The sequence below is a fragment of the Anguilla anguilla genome, chromosome 7 (genome assembly GCF_013347855.1).
Source record: "Anguilla anguilla isolate fAngAng1 chromosome 7, fAngAng1.pri, whole genome shotgun sequence".
Taxonomy (NCBI): domain Eukaryota; kingdom Metazoa; phylum Chordata; class Actinopteri; order Anguilliformes; family Anguillidae; genus Anguilla; species Anguilla anguilla.
In genome coordinates, this window is record NC_049207.1 from 17,335 (window position 1) to 37,269 (window position 19,935).

Genomic DNA, 19,935 nt, shown 5'->3' on the forward strand with positions numbered 1-19,935 from the left:
GGACTACCCCAGCTTGTTCTGAGCGAGGGGCAGGAATACACTCAAAGTGTATTCCTGCCTCTAACTCACAACCGTGGCCGATTTAGTATCTCCGATTAACCTGTATGCATGTTTTTGGGATTGGGGAAACCTAGGTGGACACGGGGAGAACATGCAAACTCCGCACAGAGCCGAGATTCGATATCACGACCTTCGAACTGTGAGGCGACAGCGCTACCCACTGAGCCACCGTGCCACCGATTACAATGCTTGCTTGGTAAACTATCAAGGATGATCAACGATGACGTGCCCTTAGCCTCATAGCTCCAGGCTAGCTCCCGTAATTAGTACTGCTCGGTTCTTCCCGGTTTAGCAATGGCGACCTTCTACACCCGCTGTCAATAGGAGCTCCCAAATATAAACATCACTCGCGTTCATAGGATTTTCACAACGACTAAACACTCAACCGGCAAATTGGAGAAAGGCTATTCATTACATGCCATGTGTATTTTTGCAACTACCAAGGTAAGAAAACAACTCTTAACTGACTCACTAGCTAATGCTAATTAACCTCAAATACTAGCCTCCGTTCTACATGGTCGCTAACATTAACTATCTGTCTAACGTTGGGTAATGCTGTGTGCTTCATCTGCTCTTCATTCTCTACCTACAACATTGTAACATGCTTTCTTAACCGCCGTTATATATCAGCCTTAGCTGTCCTTCAAGTTTTTGCTTAACTACGTAGTCAAAATTCCCTTCCGATATTGCTTGTGTCGACAGTGCTGCCACGGAAACCACGATAGATTTAGCCAGTCTAGCCACATCTATTCAAAATGTAAACGAGTAAGGCGTTCTTCACGGTCGGGAAAAATTTTATGACCACCTTAGTCTTGTTGTTAGCCACTCTTATGCATAGCACTTACTAGGTAGCTACCTAACGTTATTTTCTACGCCAAAATTATCATGGATGTGTAAGATGTGTTCACCTAAGTAATACAGACATAACCCTAACGAGACTTTTCATTGCATCTCTTATTTTATTTATTCGGTGTCCAATAAAGACACACTGTCAAGGAGGTCGGCGTGAGAGCCTGACAGTCTGTGTACTTTCCAGTAATGCACGCATTCACAAGGAGTCTGTTGCACACAGCTACAATTTCACTCAATCAACATGTCATATGCACCATTTTAAAGAAGAATCTTGCCGCCTAGGAGAACTTCGTCAATGTGGTCCAGGGTGTGCCTGTTGCAAGCTTTATATTGTATTGTAGCTGTCTGTCACAGTTATTGCTTTATAAAATGTCTTGATAATCAGAATGATTGTTAACAGCCTGATTGTTGACAGGATGCAGGAGAGATGTGACCCCTGAGATCGCAATTTCCACTCTCTCTCTCTCTCTCTCTCTCTCTCTCTCTCTGCAGCAATCCGCCAGGCCGTCTCCAGATCTCTTGTGGCACGCTACCAGAAATGTGAGCCGCCCTCACATTTACTCATTTTTTTGTCATTCTGTATCTGTCTGTGTTTTTCATGTTCGCTTATGCCCGTGAGAGCTTCAAAGAGAATATTGCTATTGCTCTGCCTTTAAAATACTTCAGTATTTTCATGCTGAAGGTTTACACAAGAGGCATGGAATGTTGTCTGATACCTCCCTGGTTTGACAGTCAGGAGGTGGGCTTCCCTGGTTACAGAGTCAGGAGATGGGACTGGAAATAATTGAGGATATAGAAAAATAGCAACGTTTTAAAAGAGTCCTGTAGCTTTAAGAAAGGGAGGCTCCCTACCTAATGTGTTAGGAGGACTTGTTTTGCATCCCTAATTAGTTTTATTGGCTGTAACAGGTAGTAATGTCTTCAGATTATTCTGGAAAATAGTTAGCCTTCAACCGGAGGTTTACCAGTCTGTGACTTTGTTAGTGCAGCACCATGACATAGCAATGCGTGAAATATCCCACACCTGTCCAGCCACAGGCTGACTCGCTGTTTAAAGTGGAAATGTTTCAGAGTAAAAAGGTATGGGTATTTTGCGTGTGTATGTGCGTTTTTGATTGGGTCGTGTAGGTGAAGATTTGGCTGGTGTCAGTGAAATATCCAATGGGGAGACATGTTGTTAGTGGGATAGGCGGCAGGAAAAATAAGAATGAGAAGAAGAAGAAGAAAGAGAAGAAGAAAGAGAAGAAGTAGAAGAAGAAGAAGAAGGAGAAAACGCGAAATCTCCTTAGTTTGGGGCTTTATTGTGTGGACATGTGAAGTTGTTTATGAATTCTGTCTGTTGAAATGGGGTCAGAATGTACAGAATTTAATGTTTTTAAGGGCTGAGTGTCTGTGGCTGTTGTGGTTATTTCTGTGGGGAACCCTGAAAAGTGCCAAACTCTCGGTGCTGTATAGGTATGGGGCATGCCCCCGCCAAGGCGTAACTTGGCGGGATGGCATACCTGCCATCCCAACCATTGAGATCAGGTTCAAGTTACATTTCTAGGTAGGCAATATGTGCAAGCATAATTATGGTACAGAAGATGAGACAAACATACAAAACTAGATACAAAAACATAAAAAGGGTGAAGGGTAGTTTCAGGACAGTAATAACCATAGACCAATGATTTCAACATTAATAGTGTTGAGTATTTTTTCTTTTTCAAGCGGTGAACTACATTTAAGTTAGGATCAACTTGGAATACAGTCACTCTTGTCTCAGGCATGTCTTGAGTGGGGAAGGCTGAACCTCAGGTTCTTCACTGGGGCAACAGTCATAAGGCCATGTGTGGGAGCTGAAAGGATATGAAATTGGACCAAGTAAGAAAAATACATTGTGTAACACACGCAGCAGGCTAAAATCGTAATTGTGTTTTGACAATGACAAACAGTCAATGAGCAAAGAGCTGTTTCCATAAAATATCCATAACTACCTTCATTCTGATCTTGTGCTCTAGTTTCCATTTGAGCTGTTGGTCCAAATGTAGAGAGCTCTGCAAAAGAAAATCAATTTAAGTCAGTATTTGGTGAAAATACAGAGAAATACTCTTGATTAATATTGATTACACAATGCATGGGCGCGAAGCCAAAGCAAATTTATTTATTTATTTAATTTTTTTAAGGCCATGATTACACCAGGTATAGAATAATAATGATAGAGGATTTTGATGAAAAAAAAGTTGAGTTTTTGTATTTCTAATGGAAATAATGTTTAGCTAAATGCTTTCAAAAGAGCGGAAAAATAGCTTTCAAAAGAGGCGCCAACAATGCTAGCTTGAAAAGGCTTGCTAGCTCCAGTTTGTCAAACACCAAAAACCAAATGAAGACCACACAACTATTTTATATCATATTTATGATGCATATTTTAACCAATATGTTGACATCTCAGTAGGACGTGAACAAGGTGAATTAAAGCTTTCAAAAGAGCACCACATACGTTAGCTTTCAAAAGAGGCGCTGGCAACAATGCAAGCTAAAAGGACATGAACAAAGGTGCTTTACGGACAGCCGTTTATACATGTCAAATTAGCTCAATTGTTAGCTAACTAAACAGGCCATCGCCGAGGTCAGCTAGGTAATGTTAGCTGGTCTTACATTACATTTGCACTGGGCTATTAGCGTTAAATACCAGTAGCAAATATGCTACCTAACAGAACACTAACTCAAATTAGTCCCAAACAGATGCCATTTCACCTACTAACTTAAAGCATTAGCAACATTCAGCTAGAACTGCAAACATGCATGTTGAAAGTAGGACTCCATCATTACATTGCAAATACTACTAACTGAAAAGGTCTCCAATGCATTCAGTTCTTCTTGTTAGCTTTTACGGCGATTGGTATCCAGTATTGTTGCATTAATACATTCAGTTAAAAATATAAAGGCATAATGAAACGCTTACCTGTTCTTGAACGCTGTCAAACCCAGATTTTCCCACAGAGAATTTGAAATCACAACGACCTTCTTCCAAGAGCACGTCACAGCAACATGCATATGTGATTGGATATACCGTCTTCTTCTTGTTTTACAGTGGGTGGTGGACAGCTTATTGGTGAATTACCGCCACCTGCTTCGGAGTGTGTATCAGACAATAGATTTACACTCAAAAATCCCTTCACCCTAAGCTATATTTTATCCTCCATGCTTTACACTGAGTCCTACTATAAAGTCCCTATCCATGTCAGCCACCCCAGAACCCTATACCTGCTTATCCATCATATCCTATATTTAAAAAAATAATAAATAAATAAATAAAATAATAATAATAATAACAATAATAATAATAATAAACCCTGCATTGGATATAACGTGTTAACGGTCCAAGCTTAAACGCGCAGACAGATATTTTACTGTAAGCCAATACGTCATTTACATAACGTTCTGACAACCTACCAGTAACGTTTCAAATTAAGTAAGGATGAGGACTGTGATATAACGTAATTGTTATGTTATTAAATTACATCGTATTTACGTAATTCTATAACGTTACTGCAACGTTGCAGAACAGTCTCCGTGAGGACTGGTTATTTTACGACCATAGAGCAAATGGTCCATACCAATTTAATGCTTCAAACAGGGGAGGCAAGAGACTAGTATATATTAGATGCATTTATCAAGCATTAGGGACTTAATTGACCTAATTTGCCTTCTGTTGAAACCCAGGCAAAATGGCAATCATTTGTGATTTTCATTTAATTTAACAATATAATATTTGATTTGCAATGAAGTTCAATGCAGTAGAAAGTCTTAGGTAATCAGAATGCAGTTCTTTTCAGATGATACATGCATGATATACACAATTAGCCTATCAAGATGGCGCCGCGGATGGCTGCCTCGGTGTGTTGGTGCGCATTGTTTTGCCTTGTTTTGTTTGTAAATTCAGTGTTTTGCGATAGCATCCGGAACTCTTTCACCAGGGAAGAGCTCATGAATATCAGGGTAACAACTCCTGTGGATTTATTTCCGAACATTCTCATCACATCTGCGGAATTACTGGTCACTTTTGTCAAAGGTACGCTCACCCTTGTTCACGCAGTGAAACGCCGGAGGAGAGGGAAACGTGCCGGTGCGCTCGTGCGTCTCCGCAGACGCGGTCTACGCACTCCGTTACCGGGAATATTTCTATCTAACGTGCGATCGCTGTGCAATAAACTGGACGAACTCCAGCTACTGGTGGAGAAAAACAGAGACTTTTCAACATCTTCCGTTTTGTGCTTCACGGAAACTTGGCTGTGTGGATCGATACCGGACTCTGCGCTGCAGCTGGCAGGCTTTCAGCTATTCAGAGCGGATCGCGACACAGAGCGCTCCGGCAAAATGAAAGGTGGAGGTATTTGTTTTTATACAAACAGTGGCTGGTGTAAAGATGTTACAGTGATTATGCAGCACTGTTCTCCTGTTCTGGAAACTTTTTTCATCAACTGCAAACCCTTCTACTCCCCCCGCGAGTTCGCTTCATTCATTCTGGTCGGTGTTTACATTCCACCGCAAGCCCTCGTGCAGGAGGCACAGCGTACGCTCGCCGACCAGATACTGTGTGTGGAGCGGACAAACCCGGACTCTTTCGTTATCGTCCTCGGCGACTTTAACAAAGGGAATCTCAGCCACAAACTGCCTAAATACCACCAGTTGATTAAATGCCCGACCAGAGAGGAGAACACTTTAGATCACTGCTACAGTACAATCAACCGTGCCTATCACGCTGTCCCCCGCGCTGCACTGGGACACTCTGACCACATCATAGTCCACCTGATTCCTGCATACAGGCAGAAATTAAAACTCTGCAAACCTGTTGTGAGGACATCTAAGAAGTGGACCAGTGAAGCTATGGAGGATCTTCGCACGTGCTTGGACTGCACTGACTGGGATGTTTTCAGGACTGCTACCATCAGTCTGGATGAGTACACAGAGGCTGTGACATCATACATCAGCTTCTGTGAGGACAGCTGTGTACCATCACGCACCAGGGTTATCTACAACAACGACAAACCCTGGTTTACAGCTAAACTCAGACAGCTAAGGCTGGCAAAGGAGGAAGCATTTAGGAGTGGGGACAAGGACCGGTTTAAAGAGTCTAAATACAGGTTTAGCAAGGCGGTGAGAGATGCTAAACGACTGTACTCTGAGAAACTCCAACAGCAGTTCTCAGAAAACAACTCGGCCTCTGTCTGGAAGGGCCTCAGACAGATCACCAACTACAAACCGAAAGCCCCCCACTCCACTAATGACTTGCGCCTGGCCAACGACCTGAATGAGTTTTACTGCCGATTTGAAAGACAATGGGACAGTCCTGACACCATCCCCCGTGAACCCATTCACCAGCTCCAGACCACCAGCTCCTCCTCCCCCATCTCAGCAGGAGCCCGGGCCTCTCTACAATCACCCACCTCAGAGGCCCCCTCCCCCTCCCCTATCACAATGACGACTCTCTCCCTCCTGGAGAGGGACGTTAACAGACTATTCAAGAGACAGAACCCCCGCAAAGCAGCTGGACCAGACTCTGTCTCTCCCTCCACCCTGAAGCACTGTGCCGATCAGCTGTCTCCGGTGTTCACAGACATTTTTAACACCTCACTGGAGACATGCCACGTACCAGCCTGCTTCAAGACCTCTACCATTATCCCCGTCCCCAAAAAAACAAGGACCGCAGGACTCAATGACTACAGACCCGTCGCCCTGACCTCTGTGGTAATGAAGTCTTTTGAGCGCCTTGTACTGTCCCACCTCAAAACCATCACGGACCCACTCCTGGACCCCCTGCAGTTCGCATACAGAGCCAACAGGTCTGTGGACGATGCTGTAAACATGGCCCTCCACTTCATCCTCCAGCACCTGGACACTGCAGGAACCTATGTCAGGATCCTGTTTGTGGACTTCAGCTCCGCCTTCAATACCATCATCCCGGCTCTACTACAGGACAAGCTTTCCCAGCTGCACGTGCCTGACTGCACCTGCAGGTGGATCACCGACTTCCTGTCTGACAGGAAGCAGCACGTGAAGCTGGGGAAACACGTCTCCGACTCCCGGACCATCAGCACCGGCTCCCCTCAAGGCTGCGTCCTTTCTCCTCTACTCTTCTCCCTGTATACCAATAGCTGCACCTCCAGTCATCAGTCAGTCAAGCTCCTGAAGTTTGCAGACGACACCACTCTCATTGGACTCATCTCTGGTGGGGATGAGTCTGCCTACAGGAGAGAGATTGAACATCTGGTGTCCTGGTGCAGCCATAACAACCTGGAGCTCAACGCCCTAAAGACAGTAGAGATGGTAGTGGACTTCAGAAGGAACGCAGCCCCACCCGCCCCCATCACCCTGCATGACTCCCCAGTCGACACTGTGGAGTCCTTCTGCTTCCTGGGCACCATCATCACCCAGGACCTCAAGTGGGAGCTGAACATCACCTCCCTCACCAAGAAGGCTCAGCAGAGGATGTACTTCCTGCGGCAGCTGAAGAAGTTCAACCTGCCAATGACAATGATGGTGCACTTCTACACTGCCATCATTGAGTCCATCCTCACCTCCTCCATCACCATCTGGTACGCTGCTGCCACTGCCAAGGACAAGGGCAGACTGCAGCGTATCATTCGCGCCGCTGAGAGGGTGATTGGCTGCAATCTGCCATCCCTCCAGGACCTGCACACCTCCAGGGCCCTGAGGCGGGCAGGAAAGATTGTGGCCGACCCCTCCCACCCTGGACACAAACTCTTCCAAACACTCCCCTCCGGCAGGAGGCTGCGGTCCATCAGGACCAAAACCTCACGCCATAAGAACAGTTTTTTCCCGACTGCAGCTGGCCTTATCAACAAGGCCCGGGACCCCCACTGATGCCACTGTCACTGTACTGTTATCCTGACCCCCACGGACACCAACAGACAGCACCTGTACTTAAAATCCACTTTATCCCCTTGCACTATTGTTATTGTTGCACTATGTTTATTTTATGTTATGTTATGTCTGTTATGTTTTTTACTGCACTATTTCTACTCTATTTATCTTATTTTATGTTCACTGTTACGCACCACCTGACCAAAACAAATTCCTTGTATGTGTAAACCTACTTGGCAATAAACCCGATTCTGATTCTGATTCTGATTCTGATTCTGATTAATTTTCATAGTATCCACATTACTCATGCCCACTTTGCACACCATTGTTAAACCCATGCCACATAATTTATCCTTTAACAATTATGCAGTAAGCTATCATCTGGAGTTGTCAGAACACCTCAGTGGTAACATGACCTATTAATTATGACAAATATGCTGGAATCAGTTTTATATTCTCTGAAAAAAAGAGAGGTCATGGTATTTCATGTTTAGACTTACTGCATTTCTAAGACTCAACATGGTAGAAAAAAAAGCTTTATAAAAATACATAGCCTTTACATGTTCGTTACTCCAGAAACGTAATTGGCATTATGATTATAACGAAGGAGTATTTTTTACATGTCTCGCTTTCGCGCAGGCAGACTTATTTTGAACGATTTCCGAAGAATCTGCCGTCCTACTGTCGCTCACGGTCGCTCATGTACTTTCGACGCTACGTAGTTTGCTTATATTTAGCTTTGGCCACTCTATTTAACAGGGAGGAGTATACCCGAAGACACGCATTTAACTAGACAGACAAGCACGCCTTCAGCCACTGAACTAGTGAGTTCATATACAGTGCAGTGCCTGCTACCCTCCTCAGTTCCAATTACAATACTCTATGGTTGCTCCACATATCTGATATCCATGGTCAGTACCGTACCGGTGACGTCATCCAGAAGAGACCCAGCGGTTTCAAAGATGGCAGCGGTTCGCTGTCGAAGAGACCCTTGTGGATTTGTATGTCTGATTTTAACGTATTTCAGCGTTTTCTATGCCGACTACGTGGTAATTCAATACGTCCTAATCCCAGCATATTCCGGGAGGTGAGTAGCGTGTACGTCGCTGAAAAGGTTTCGCTGCGTGTGTGAGATGTGCAGTATAGCGGTGTATGCTAGGTTGCTAACGTTGTAGCAGCCAATAATGTAATAACTACCGTTAATGTAATAACTGCCAATAACGTAATAATTTTTCCGTTCTTAATGTAATAAAAGTCGATAATGTAATAACTGACCAATAATGTAATACATTTTCTGAACCAATAACGTAATAACTTTTTGCATATAATGTAATAAGTTATTACATTATTGGCTGGTTATTACATTATTACCTGGGTTAAAAACAATCATTAAAAATGTAATAATAGGAGCCGATAATGTAATAATATACTTGTATCACTATGTATAAGTTTTATTTATTATCAAGTGTCAGACTTCCATAACACTTAGGCCTACCCTTACTGTTGCTTCTTTCAAATAGCTGCTCAAAAACCAGGCCAATCCTGACCCCTGAATCTTAGTCCTAACTCTGAGAAAACACACGCACACACACCTACTCTCTCTCATTAAAAATGTAATAACAGGAGCCGATAATGTAATATACTTATATCGCTTTAAGTTTTATTTATTGGCTATAAAGTGTCACACTTCCATGACACCTTGTTTCCTCTTTCAAAAACCTGACCGCGTGCGCACGCACACATACACACACACCTACTCTCTCTCTAGGAATTATGACTAGGCCTATTTATTTGTTTGTGGTGCTTGGTTAGACTTATCTCCAGCCCTGCCTTCTACTCCTTAACCATTTGAGTACCAAATTAAGTGGGAGCACACATGTTTGCAAACACAGACAATTACTCTTATGTTGTATAATATGAGATCTATACCTCTTTGAAGATGCTTTGTCCACGAATACAAAGACCACCATTTCTTTTCATGAAAAATGTCATCTTTAATAAAATGTATTTAAATAACTTTTTCACGCAAACTGTTTCAACCACACTATTATAGCTATTCAGCACTCTCTCTCTCTATGTATATATACCAAACCTGACTCCTGAAAGGTTACATGAAAATGTATTACCAAATCAGAATCCTTGCCCTATTGACATCCCTGGCTATTTGAATACAGTCATGACAAGCTCAACAAAGAGTCTAAAACCAAAGCAAATTATATCTATAGTTCATTCTTTTTTATTTTTGCCATTTTCTCCAATTTTAGTCGTTATACCAAATCTCTGTGTGTATCACGGTCCTGGTCGATGCGCTATCCTCTGTTGGTCTGGGGAGGATGTAGACTACCACATGCCTCTGATACATGTAGAGTCGCCAACTTCTTTTCACCTGACAGTGAGGCAGAGGTGGGAGTAAGTCACACTTGTGCAAGTCACAGGCAAGTCTCAAGTCTTAACCTTCAAGTCTCAAGCAAGTCAAGTCGAGTCACTAGTAAACGTCAAGCAAGACAAGTCAAGCCATTGCTCAGGTCAAGCAAGTCACAAGTCAAGTCACCATGAAAGAAGTGCTTAAAACAAGAGAGAAAGGGGCACAATGGCAAGCCATGTCATGAGAAAACTGTACCTGTTAGTGAGTTAGTTAGTTAGTTTCTACAACTAGGGATGGGCACGGTTAGGATTTTATCAATACCAATACCACGATTGACACTGCTTATCAATACTCTCGATACTTCCTAATTTGGAGTGCAAAATACATATTGTTGAAAGAATTATCAGTACTACTTTTATATTAGTTTGGGCAAAAAATATTTAACAAAATAGTTCTGTTGAAAAAATGAAACATATTGTTTTCTGAGACAAAACATGATGCTAGATACTGTAAATGTAATGTGTATCAAGAGAATGTTTAGTTCTTTAAAAAAGGGACGGTAAACCATCCTTTATTATTATGATAAAACTGAAAGATGTGTTACCAAAGTTATCTTTGTAGGTCATGTTATATACTATATTTTACAGTTTAGAATTTTGCATTAAGAAGTTGAAAGTTGAGCACAAGGCATAATAGTGCCAGTTTGGTTGAAGAAGTTATTTAAATACACTTGATTAAAGATTATATTTTTAATGGAAAGAAGTGGTGGTCTTTTTTATTTGAGAACACATTATCTTCAAAGAGGTATAGATCTCATATTATACAACATAAGAGTAATTGTCTGTGTTTTCAAACGTGTGCTCCCACTTAATTTGGTACTCAAATGGCAAAGGAGTATAAGGCAGGGCTGGAGATAAGTCTAACCATCAAGTTACACAAACAATTAATTCCTAGAGAGAGAGAGAGAGTAGGTGTGTGTGCGTGTGTTTTCTCAGAGTTAGGACTAAGATTCAGGGGTCAGGATTGGCCTGGTTTTTGAGCAGCTATTTGAAAGAAGCAACAGTAAGGGTAGGCCTAAGTGTTATGGAAGTCTGACACTTGATAATAAATAAAACTTATACATAGTGATACAAGTATATTATTACATTATCGGCTCCTATTATTACATTTTTAATGATTGTTTTTAACCCAGCTAATAATGTAATAACCAGTAAATAATCTAATAACTTATTACATTATGTGCAAAAAGTTATTACGTTATTGGTTCAGAAATTTTATTACATTATTGGTAAGTTATTATGTTATCGACTTTTATTACATTAAGAACGGAAAAATTATTACGTTATTGGCAGTTATTACATTAACGGTAGTTATTACATTATTGGCTGCTACAAACGTTTTTATTTTATTTTTAATTTCTCTCTGTCTCTCTTTCTTTGACTGGCACACACATCATGCTCTCTCACTCTCACTCACTCACCTCCCCCGCCCCCCCATTCTGCCAGTGCTTGGTGCTCGATGCACGGTGCCTTCTTCAACATCCTCCTTATCCTGCTCCTGGCCTGTCACTCAAAGGCTGTCTTCTCAGACCCAGGTGAGTCACACACATACATGCTCGCTCACTCACTAACACTCATTCACTCACTCTCACACATATACCCAACACTCACTCACTTACATACACACACACACACACACACACACACACAGTCGCTCACTCACTAACACCCATTCACTCACTCTCACACACATACCCAACACTCACTCACTTACACACACACACACACACACACAGTCGCTCACTCACTAACACCCATTCACTTGCTCTCACACACATACCCAACACTCACTCACTTACACACACACACACACACAGTCGCTCACTCACTAACACTCATTCACTCACTCTCACACACATACCCGACACTCACTCACTTACACACACACACACACACACACAGTCACTCACTCGCTCACTCACTAACACTCATTCACTCACTCTCACACACATACCCAACACTCACTCACTTACACACACACACACACAGTGAATCAGTAACTCAATTGCACACGCAGTCACTCACTCTTTGCACACTCACTCACACACATACCCAACACTCACTCACTCACACACACACACACCATAAACACGCACAGTCACTCACTCGTACACTCACTCACTCACTCACACACACACACTCACTTGCACATGCACACACACACTCACTTGTATAAGTCTGTTGTATGTAGTTGTACAACTGTGTATTTGTATAACAGGGTTGAGTAACTGTATGTGTTCTTGTGTAACCGTGTATTTGTGTAGTTGTAGATTTGTGTAGTTGTATAACTTCATTGTGTATTTGCATAACATGGTTGTGTGCTTGTGTAACTGTTGTGCGTAGTCGTATAACCTTGTTGTGTGTTTGTATAATGGTTGTGTAGTTATGTGTGTTTTCTTGTGTGACTGCGTTGTATGTAGTTTCATAACAGGGTTGTATTGCTGTGAGTGTGTTTGATTATGTAACCCTGTCGTGTAGTGTTATACAGTAACAGGATTGTGTAGTTGTGTGTGTGTTTTGTGACTGTGTTGTGTGTAGTTGTATAACCCTATTGTGTATTTGTATAATAAGATTGTGTAGCTGTGAGTGTGATTGATTATATAACCGTTTTGTATTTTTATAACAGGGTTGTGTAGCTGTGATTGTGCTTGATTATATAACCCCGTTGTGTAGTTTTATAACTGGGTTGTGTAGCACAGTGCTTTGTGAGGCTGTACTGTTTACTGCTTTGCCAGGTATGGTGCCACTCCCAGAGACAGCCATCGACTTCTCCGACCTCCGGTCTCAGTCCTCTCGCAGAAATGATCGGGTGAGCATTTTAAGAACATTGCTGGTGTTGTAGTTCATTTAGGTGCATTATGGGAGTTGTAGTTGAGAGCTTTGTTTCCTCCCAGGGCTGTGAGGGCTGGACAGTGTGCAGCCGGTGTGAGACGTATCGACCCCCCCGTGCTCATCACTGCAGAGTCTGCCAGAGATGCATCCGACGCATGGATCACCACTGCCCCTGGTCAGTTTCACCCTAACCCCTAACTCTCGCACCCTAACCCCTAACTCTCGCTCCTAATTCTTAACCCCTATGCTCACATCATGTGTGTGTCGAGGAATAACTCAATTCTACAGAGACTTCAGAGACTTCAGGTTAAGCTTTAATAGATGATATAATTGAGAGAAATACAGTCTGCAGTTGGACCAGGAGAGAAAGGAGGACACGGCACTGACAGCTAGCGGGAAGATGAACTAACTTGCTATGACCACGCTGGGAATTACACACACATGCATGTGTTCGTCTTTATGAATATATGTGTGTGCGTATTTATAGAATCAGCATGTATGATATTCTTGCGCTTTATTTTGTAGGATAAATAATTGTGTGGGGGAGCTAAACCAGAAATACTTTATCCAGTTCCTCTTTTATACTGGTAAGGACAGGCGATCAGTGTATTATCATTACATTTGCTGTCATTACTGCAGAAGGAAAGTCAGTATATTTATTGGAATTATTGTTTGTGATGGTAGGACTAGCCAGTCTGTACTCTATAGCGCTGGTGGTGTCTGCCTGGGTCTGGAGGATTCGCAGCGAGAGACAGGGCGATGAAGACGGAGACAGAGATCCCAGCGAAGCTCCCAGCAAACACCTGACAGTGTGAGTTTATCACAGGTACCAGCAAACACCTGACAGTGTGAGTTTATCACAGACACCAGCAAACACCTGACAGTGTGAGTTTATCACAGATACCAGCAAACACCTGACAGTGTGAGTTTGTCACAGACACAGACAGCTTGCTGTGATTATGTTTGGCTGTTTCTTTGACTGCTGTAGTAATGCTGTACTTTCAGTGCTGATATCTCCTCCCTGTCTCTTAGAGCACATTATATCATCCTTCTTGTGGAGTCGGTGCTTTTTGGAGTTTTTGTCTTGGTCATCTTCTACGATCAGGTATCTCTTGTAATGGCGACTTAATGTTTACGATCAGGGTTGTGCGGGGTGTGTGGGGTGTATGGAGTGTGACCGGGTTGTGTGGGGTGTATGGAGTGTGACCGGGTTGTGTGGGGAGTGTGCGGTGTATGGAGTGTGACCAGGTTGTGTGGGGTGTATGGAGTGTGACCGGGTTGTGTGGGGAGTGTGGGGTGTATGGAGTGTGACCGGGTTGTGTGGGGTGTATGGAGTGTGACCGGGTTGTGTGGGGAGTGTGGGGTGTATGGAGTGTGACCGGGTTGTGTGGGGAGTGTGGGGTGTATGGAGTGTGACCAGGTTGTGTGGGGTGTATGGAGTGTGACCAGGTTGTGTGGGGAGTGTGGGGTGTATGGAGTGTGACCAGGTTGTGTGGGGTGTGTGGAGTGTGACCGGGTTGTGTGGGGAGTGTGGGGTGTATGGAGTGTGACCAGGTTGTGTGGGGTGTGTGGAGTGTGACCGGGTTGTGTGGGGAGTGTGGGGTGTATGGAGTGTGACCGGGTTGTGTGGGGAGTGTGGGGTGTATGGAGTGTGACCAGGTTGTGTGGGGAGTGTGGGGTGTATGGAGTGTGACCAGGTTGTGTGGGGTGTGTGGAGTGTGACCGGGTTGTGTGGGGAGTGTGGGGTGTATGGAGTGTGACCGGGTTGTGTGGGGTGTGTGGAGTGTGACCGGGTTGTGTGGGGAGTGTGGGGTGTATGGAGTGTGACCAGGTTGTGTGGGGTGTGTGGAGTGTGACCGGGTTGTGTGGGGAGTGTGGGGTGTATGGAGTGTGACCAGGTTGTGTGGGGTGTGTGGAGTGTGACCGGGTTGTGTGGGGAGTGTGGGGTGTATGGAGTGTGACCAGGTTGTGTGGGGTGTGTGGAGTGTGACCGGGTTGTGTGGGGAGTGTGGGGTGTATGGAGTGTGACCGGGTTGTGTGGGGAGTGTGGGGTGTATGGAGTGTGACCAGGTTGTGTGGGGAGTGTGGGGTGTATGGAGTGTGACCGGGTTGTGTGGGGAGTGTGGGGTGTATGGAGTGTGACCGGGTTGTGTGGGGAGTGTGGGGTGTATGGAGTGTGACCAGGTTGTGTGGGGAGTGTGGAGTGTGACCAGGTTGTGTGGGGTGTATGGAGTGTGACCAGGTTGTGTGGGGTGTATGGAGTGTGACCAGGTTGTGTGGGGTGTATGGAGTGTGACCAGGTTGTGTGGGGTGTATGGAGTGTGACCAGGTTGTGTGGGGTGTATGGAGTGTGACCAGGTTGTGTGGGGTGTATGGAGTGTGACCAGGTTGTGTGGGGAGTGTGGGGTGTATGGAGTGTGACCGGGTTGTGTGGGGAGTGTGGGGTGTATGGAGTGTGACCAGGTTGTGTGGGGAGTGTGGGGTGTATGGAGTGTGACCAGGTTGTGTGGGGTGTGTGGAGTGTGACCGGGTTGTGTGGGGAGTGTGGGGTGTATGGAGTGTGACCAGGTTGTGTGGGGAGTGTGGGGTGTATGGAGTGTGACCGGGTTGTGTGGGGTGTGTGGAGTGTGACCGGGTTGTGTGGGGAGTGTGGAGTGTGACCGGGTTGTGTGGGGAGTGTGGGGTGTATGGAGTGTGACCAGGTTGTGTGGGGAGTGTGGGGTGTATGGAGTGTGACCAGGTTGTGTGGGGAGTGTGGGGTGTATGGAGTGTGACCAGGTTGTGTGGGGAGTGTGGGGTGTATGGAGTGTGACCAGGTTGTGTGGGGAGTGTGGGGTGTATGGAGTGTGACCAGGTTGTGTGGGGAGTGTGGGGTGTATGGAGTGTGACCAGGTTGTGTGGGGAGTGTGGGGTGTATGGAGTGTGACCAGGTTGTGTGGGGAGTGTGGGGTGTATGGAGTGTGACCAGGTTGTGTGGGGAGTGTGGGGTGTATGGAGTGTGACCGGGTTGTGTGGGGAGTGTGGGGTGTATGGAGTGTGACCAGGTTGTGTGGGGTGTGTGGAGTGTGACCGGGTTGTGTGGGGAGTGTGGGGTGTATGGAGTGTGACCAGGTTGTGTGGGGAGTGTGGGGTGTATGGAGTGTGACCGGGTTGTGTGGGGAGTGTGGGGTGTATGGAGTGTGACCAGGTTGTGTGGGGAGTGTGGGCTGTATGGAGTGTGACCAGGTTGTGTGGGGAGTGTGGGGTGTGACCGGGTTGTGTGGGGAGTGTGGGGTGTATGGAGTGTGACCAGGTTGTGTGGGGAGTGTGGGGTGTATGGAGTGTGACCAGGTTGTGTGGGGAGTGTGGGGTGTATGGAGTGTGACCAGGTTGTGTGGGGAGTGTGGGGTGTATGGAGTGTGACGGGGTTGTGTGGGGAGTGTGGGGTGTGACCAGGTTGTGTGGGGAGTGTGGGGTGTATGGAGTGTGACCAGGTTGTGTGGGGAGTGTGGGGTGTATGGAGTGTGACCAGGTTGTGTGGGGAGTGTGGGGTGTATGGAGTGTGACCAGGTTGTGTGGGGAGTGTGGGGTGTATGGAGTGTGACCAGGTTGTGTGGGGAGTGTGGGTTGTGTGCTGAGGGCTTGGGATTCAGACCCAGTTGTTCAGCAAAGTAAAAAAAAAATGCTGTTGTAACTGCAGATATTGTAGAAGACAGGAAGGATTGGTAAAAATAGTACTGACGTATAATGTGTGCATTATAATAATCCCTCCCTCCCCCTACAGCTAGTATCCATCATTACGGATGAAACACCGATTGAACAGATGAAAAACAGACTAATGAAGGACAGAGCTTCCGGCTCCCAGCACACGCACACAATGCACACACACACACGCAAACCCAAACTAGCGCTCCTCAGAGAGGTCTTTGGAAGAGGTGAGTGCATGCGTGTGTGTGTGTGTGTGTGTGCGCATGTGTCAACAGCCAATTTAAAGTGACTACTGTTACTTGAGCTACTGTTAGTCACCTAAGTTCTAAATTAATCAAATGTTGTCAAACTAGTCATAATATACAATTAAAGTAGTTACAATACCTTAAATGGCCATGAAATTGTAACCCTGTTTTGCCTCAGTAGGCACTGAAGCGCTAATCGAATCGTGTAGACACAAGCGTATGTACCAATTCATCCCTAGTATACAGTTCAATATGTATCTGGTTATGTGTCTGTTCCAGGGTCAGTTTGTGTATGTGAAGTACTAATGCACTGTGTGTGTCGGTTTTTCTCACTGTTCCAGGGTCAGTTCTGTGTTGGCTGTTTCCTCTCCATGCCAGCCCCCCCTCAGCCGGGGGGATGACCTACTCTGCTCTGCCGGACTACGATGTGTGACGCTGTAATGCTGTAACCTTTATAGTGAAAGTGTTGGAGCAGACATTGGCTGTGTTCAAAACTGCATACTATCTGTACTTGGCATACTAACTGTGATGTAAAATGAGTACATAGTATGCTTCATGTGCATAGTGTGCTCATTCTGAGTCTACAAGAAGTGTCGGGATGCAGGCATACTACATTGCACATGTGCAAAAAAATGTGATCAAGGTTGCTCAGTGGTAAAGAGCATCACGGCTAGGTGTCAACACTGAGTAGCCAATCGTATGGTGTGATTGCAAGGAATAATTTCTGATGACACAACTCTGGCAGCAGCACCACCTAGCTTTCAACTGATGTATTGGAAAAATGCATTAGCATGCACACAGCTTACTTCTGAAGCAAATTCAATGACATGGCAAATTTCCTAGAACAACCTCTGATGACAACGGAAACAGAGGGAAGTACAGAAAAAAACTGTGTCCCGTATTAATTCAGTAAGGAATGCTACATTTTATTCAGCGATAAGGGACGATTCCATGGGGGTGGCAACACCAAAGACGCTGTATGTGGGAGTATGCTTGTGGGAATCTTGGTGCATTAAAAAACTATATAAATGATGACAGTAATGACCAAAAGTGGAATATTTGTATGGAAACTGAGAGCAGTAACACTAAAGAGAAAATTATCCAGCGATTTATATCAGTATTTTTATTTATTTTGGCCATGGATGAAAAATACATTAATGAACAATATCTGTATATGTAGTGAAATTTAGTCAATCTAATGAGATGTGTTTACAACGTGGCTACTGATGGCTGCAGGCCCGTGGTGTGGTTAAGGGTACTCAATTCCAAAACATCCTGTGTACCAGCTATTCATGCTGATGTCCATCTTAGTATGTAATGCATAGTACATACTAATGTAGGATTTAGTATGTAAGTTTTCAGTTTTGAACACAGCCATTGTGAGATCAGTTTTATTGCCCCTTCCTGCAGGGTACTACAACCCAAAGAGCCACTGCTAATATACGCTAATACACACCTCACTAACACACACCAATACACACCTCACTAACACACACCAATACACACCTCACTAACACACACCAATACACACCTCCCTAACGCACCAATACACACCTCACTAACACACACCAATACACACCTCACTAACACACACTGCTGTTAAATAATGGAACAACATATTGTCATCAGTGTGACATCTGTATTGGAATGTGTATGTATGTGTGCGCGTGCACAGTTCTTACTGTCTTAAGTGTAAATAATAATGTATTTTGTAATGTATTCTTATGCATTACTGTTACATACAAGTGCTCAAGGAGCAGAGTGTGGCAGTATCACCGTGCGCTTCAGTCTGAGGTGTACAGTGGGAGGTGTAGTGATGAGGATTATGTACTTTACTATTTAATGTATATTATGTACTTTACTATTTAATGTATATTATGTACTTTACTATTTAATGTATATTATGTACTTTACTATTATTATTGCATACAGTACAGTGTGAAATAAAGTCTGTACATCTGGAATCACTTTTGTTTCTAAGGAAGGGGGTCCATGTAATGAAGTATCATACTGTATGTGTGCGCACACACACACAGATCCAGTGCCTTTCATATCTTGTCAGACTCAAGGTAAAATGTTCTACAGTCTCCTTTGTGACTCAGGTAGTAAAGGTGTTCAGGTGTGCAGGCTCAGTGGCTCAGGTGTGGAAAAAAAAAAAACCAGGATAGTGTTCATTGTTCTCGGCTAGAAATAGCTGTACAAAATAAGTAATTGTACCTTACTGAACCCGTGTTCAGCAGTTGTCTACGATCATGAAAATGCACTTTTTGTACATCGCTTTGGATAAAAGCGTCTGCCAAATGAATGTAATGTAATGTAATGTAAGGTAGTAGAGGTGTTCAGGTGTACAGGCTGTGTGGCTCAGGTAGTAAAGGTGTTCAGGTGTGCAGGCTGAGTGGCCCAGGTAGTAAAGGTATTCAGGTGAGCAGGCTGTGTGGCTCAGGTAGTAAAGGTGTTCAGGTGTGCAGGCTCCACCTGCTGGTTGGACATTGCTACGTAAGGTTGGCTTTTTTCGTTACTCAGCTATACTCAGAGAGAGACTGAACTGGCTCCTCTAGGTAATTGTAGAGTTTCTTCCTTATGTCTTCTTTGAGCCCTTTTTTTAACCTGATTTATTAATTTCATGTGTAATTTTAAATATTAATTTCGCATAGTGAAATGTGATACATCATGCCAGTTAGCTACATGTAACATAACACATTCCACAATAAATCAGTACAAAATGAAGTTGATTTAATTGTATCCAGGCATAAAATAGATTTACATTTAATATATGAAAGTAAAAATAGGTCTAACAGGAGGAAACGGATACTATTTTTACATGCATATTCTAATGTTGGCAACTTTGATGTGCCTTTCATCATGCTGTAGCTGCATGGGAGGATGCAGTGAAATGGATACATGTCTGGAGGTCATTGGGGGGAGTTTCACATTTAGTGATAGCTTTGCAAGAGAAAGCTGATTCACCAAA

General features: G+C 44.2%; 1 protein-coding gene and 2 long non-coding RNA genes across 3 annotated transcripts; 2 read left to right on the top strand and 1 right to left on the bottom strand.

Moving 5' to 3' along the window:
• On the top strand, positions 1-1,620 carry LOC118232331. The gene is made up of 3 exons (XR_004766256.1): positions 1-504; positions 1,405-1,452; positions 1,595-1,620. It is a non-coding gene; the product is annotated as an uncharacterized LOC118232331 (long non-coding RNA).
• Positions 1,621-2,379: 759 nt separating this feature from the next.
• On the bottom strand, positions 2,380-4,144 carry LOC118232382. Its single transcript, XR_004766266.1, has 3 exons — positions 3,854-4,144; positions 2,886-2,945; positions 2,380-2,747 (listed from the first exon to the last, which is right to left on the bottom strand). It is a non-coding gene; the product is annotated as an uncharacterized LOC118232382 (long non-coding RNA).
• Positions 4,145-8,693: 4,549 nt separating this feature from the next.
• On the top strand, positions 8,694-19,691 carry zgc:77880 (zf-DHHC domain-containing protein). The gene is made up of 10 exons (XM_035427333.1): positions 8,694-8,863; positions 11,647-11,735; positions 12,936-13,009; positions 13,095-13,207; positions 13,558-13,619; positions 13,717-13,843; positions 14,065-14,137; positions 16,796-16,946; positions 17,306-19,105; positions 19,330-19,691. Exons 1-9 carry the CDS (start codon positions 8,739-8,741, stop codon positions 17,395-17,397), a joined length of 906 nt encoding a protein of 301 aa, XP_035283224.1. The 5' UTR covers positions 8,694-8,738; the 3' UTR covers positions 17,398-19,105; positions 19,330-19,691.
• The last annotated feature ends 244 nt before the right edge of the window (positions 19,692-19,935 follow it).

Excerpts from the sequence above, each read along its gene's own strand:
- zgc:77880 (XM_035427333.1), top strand. The coding sequence starts at position 8,739 with ATGGCAGCGGTTCGCTGTCGAAGAGACCCTTGTGGATTTGTATGTCTG. Across the intron at positions 8,864-11,646 it reads ATCCCAGCATATTCCGGGAG|TGCTTGGTGCTCGATGCACG; the intron begins GTGAGTAGCGTG and ends CCATTCTGCCAG. Across the intron at positions 13,620-13,716 it reads CCAGTTCCTCTTTTATACTG|GACTAGCCAGTCTGTACTCT; the intron begins GTAAGGACAGGC and ends TTGTGATGGTAG.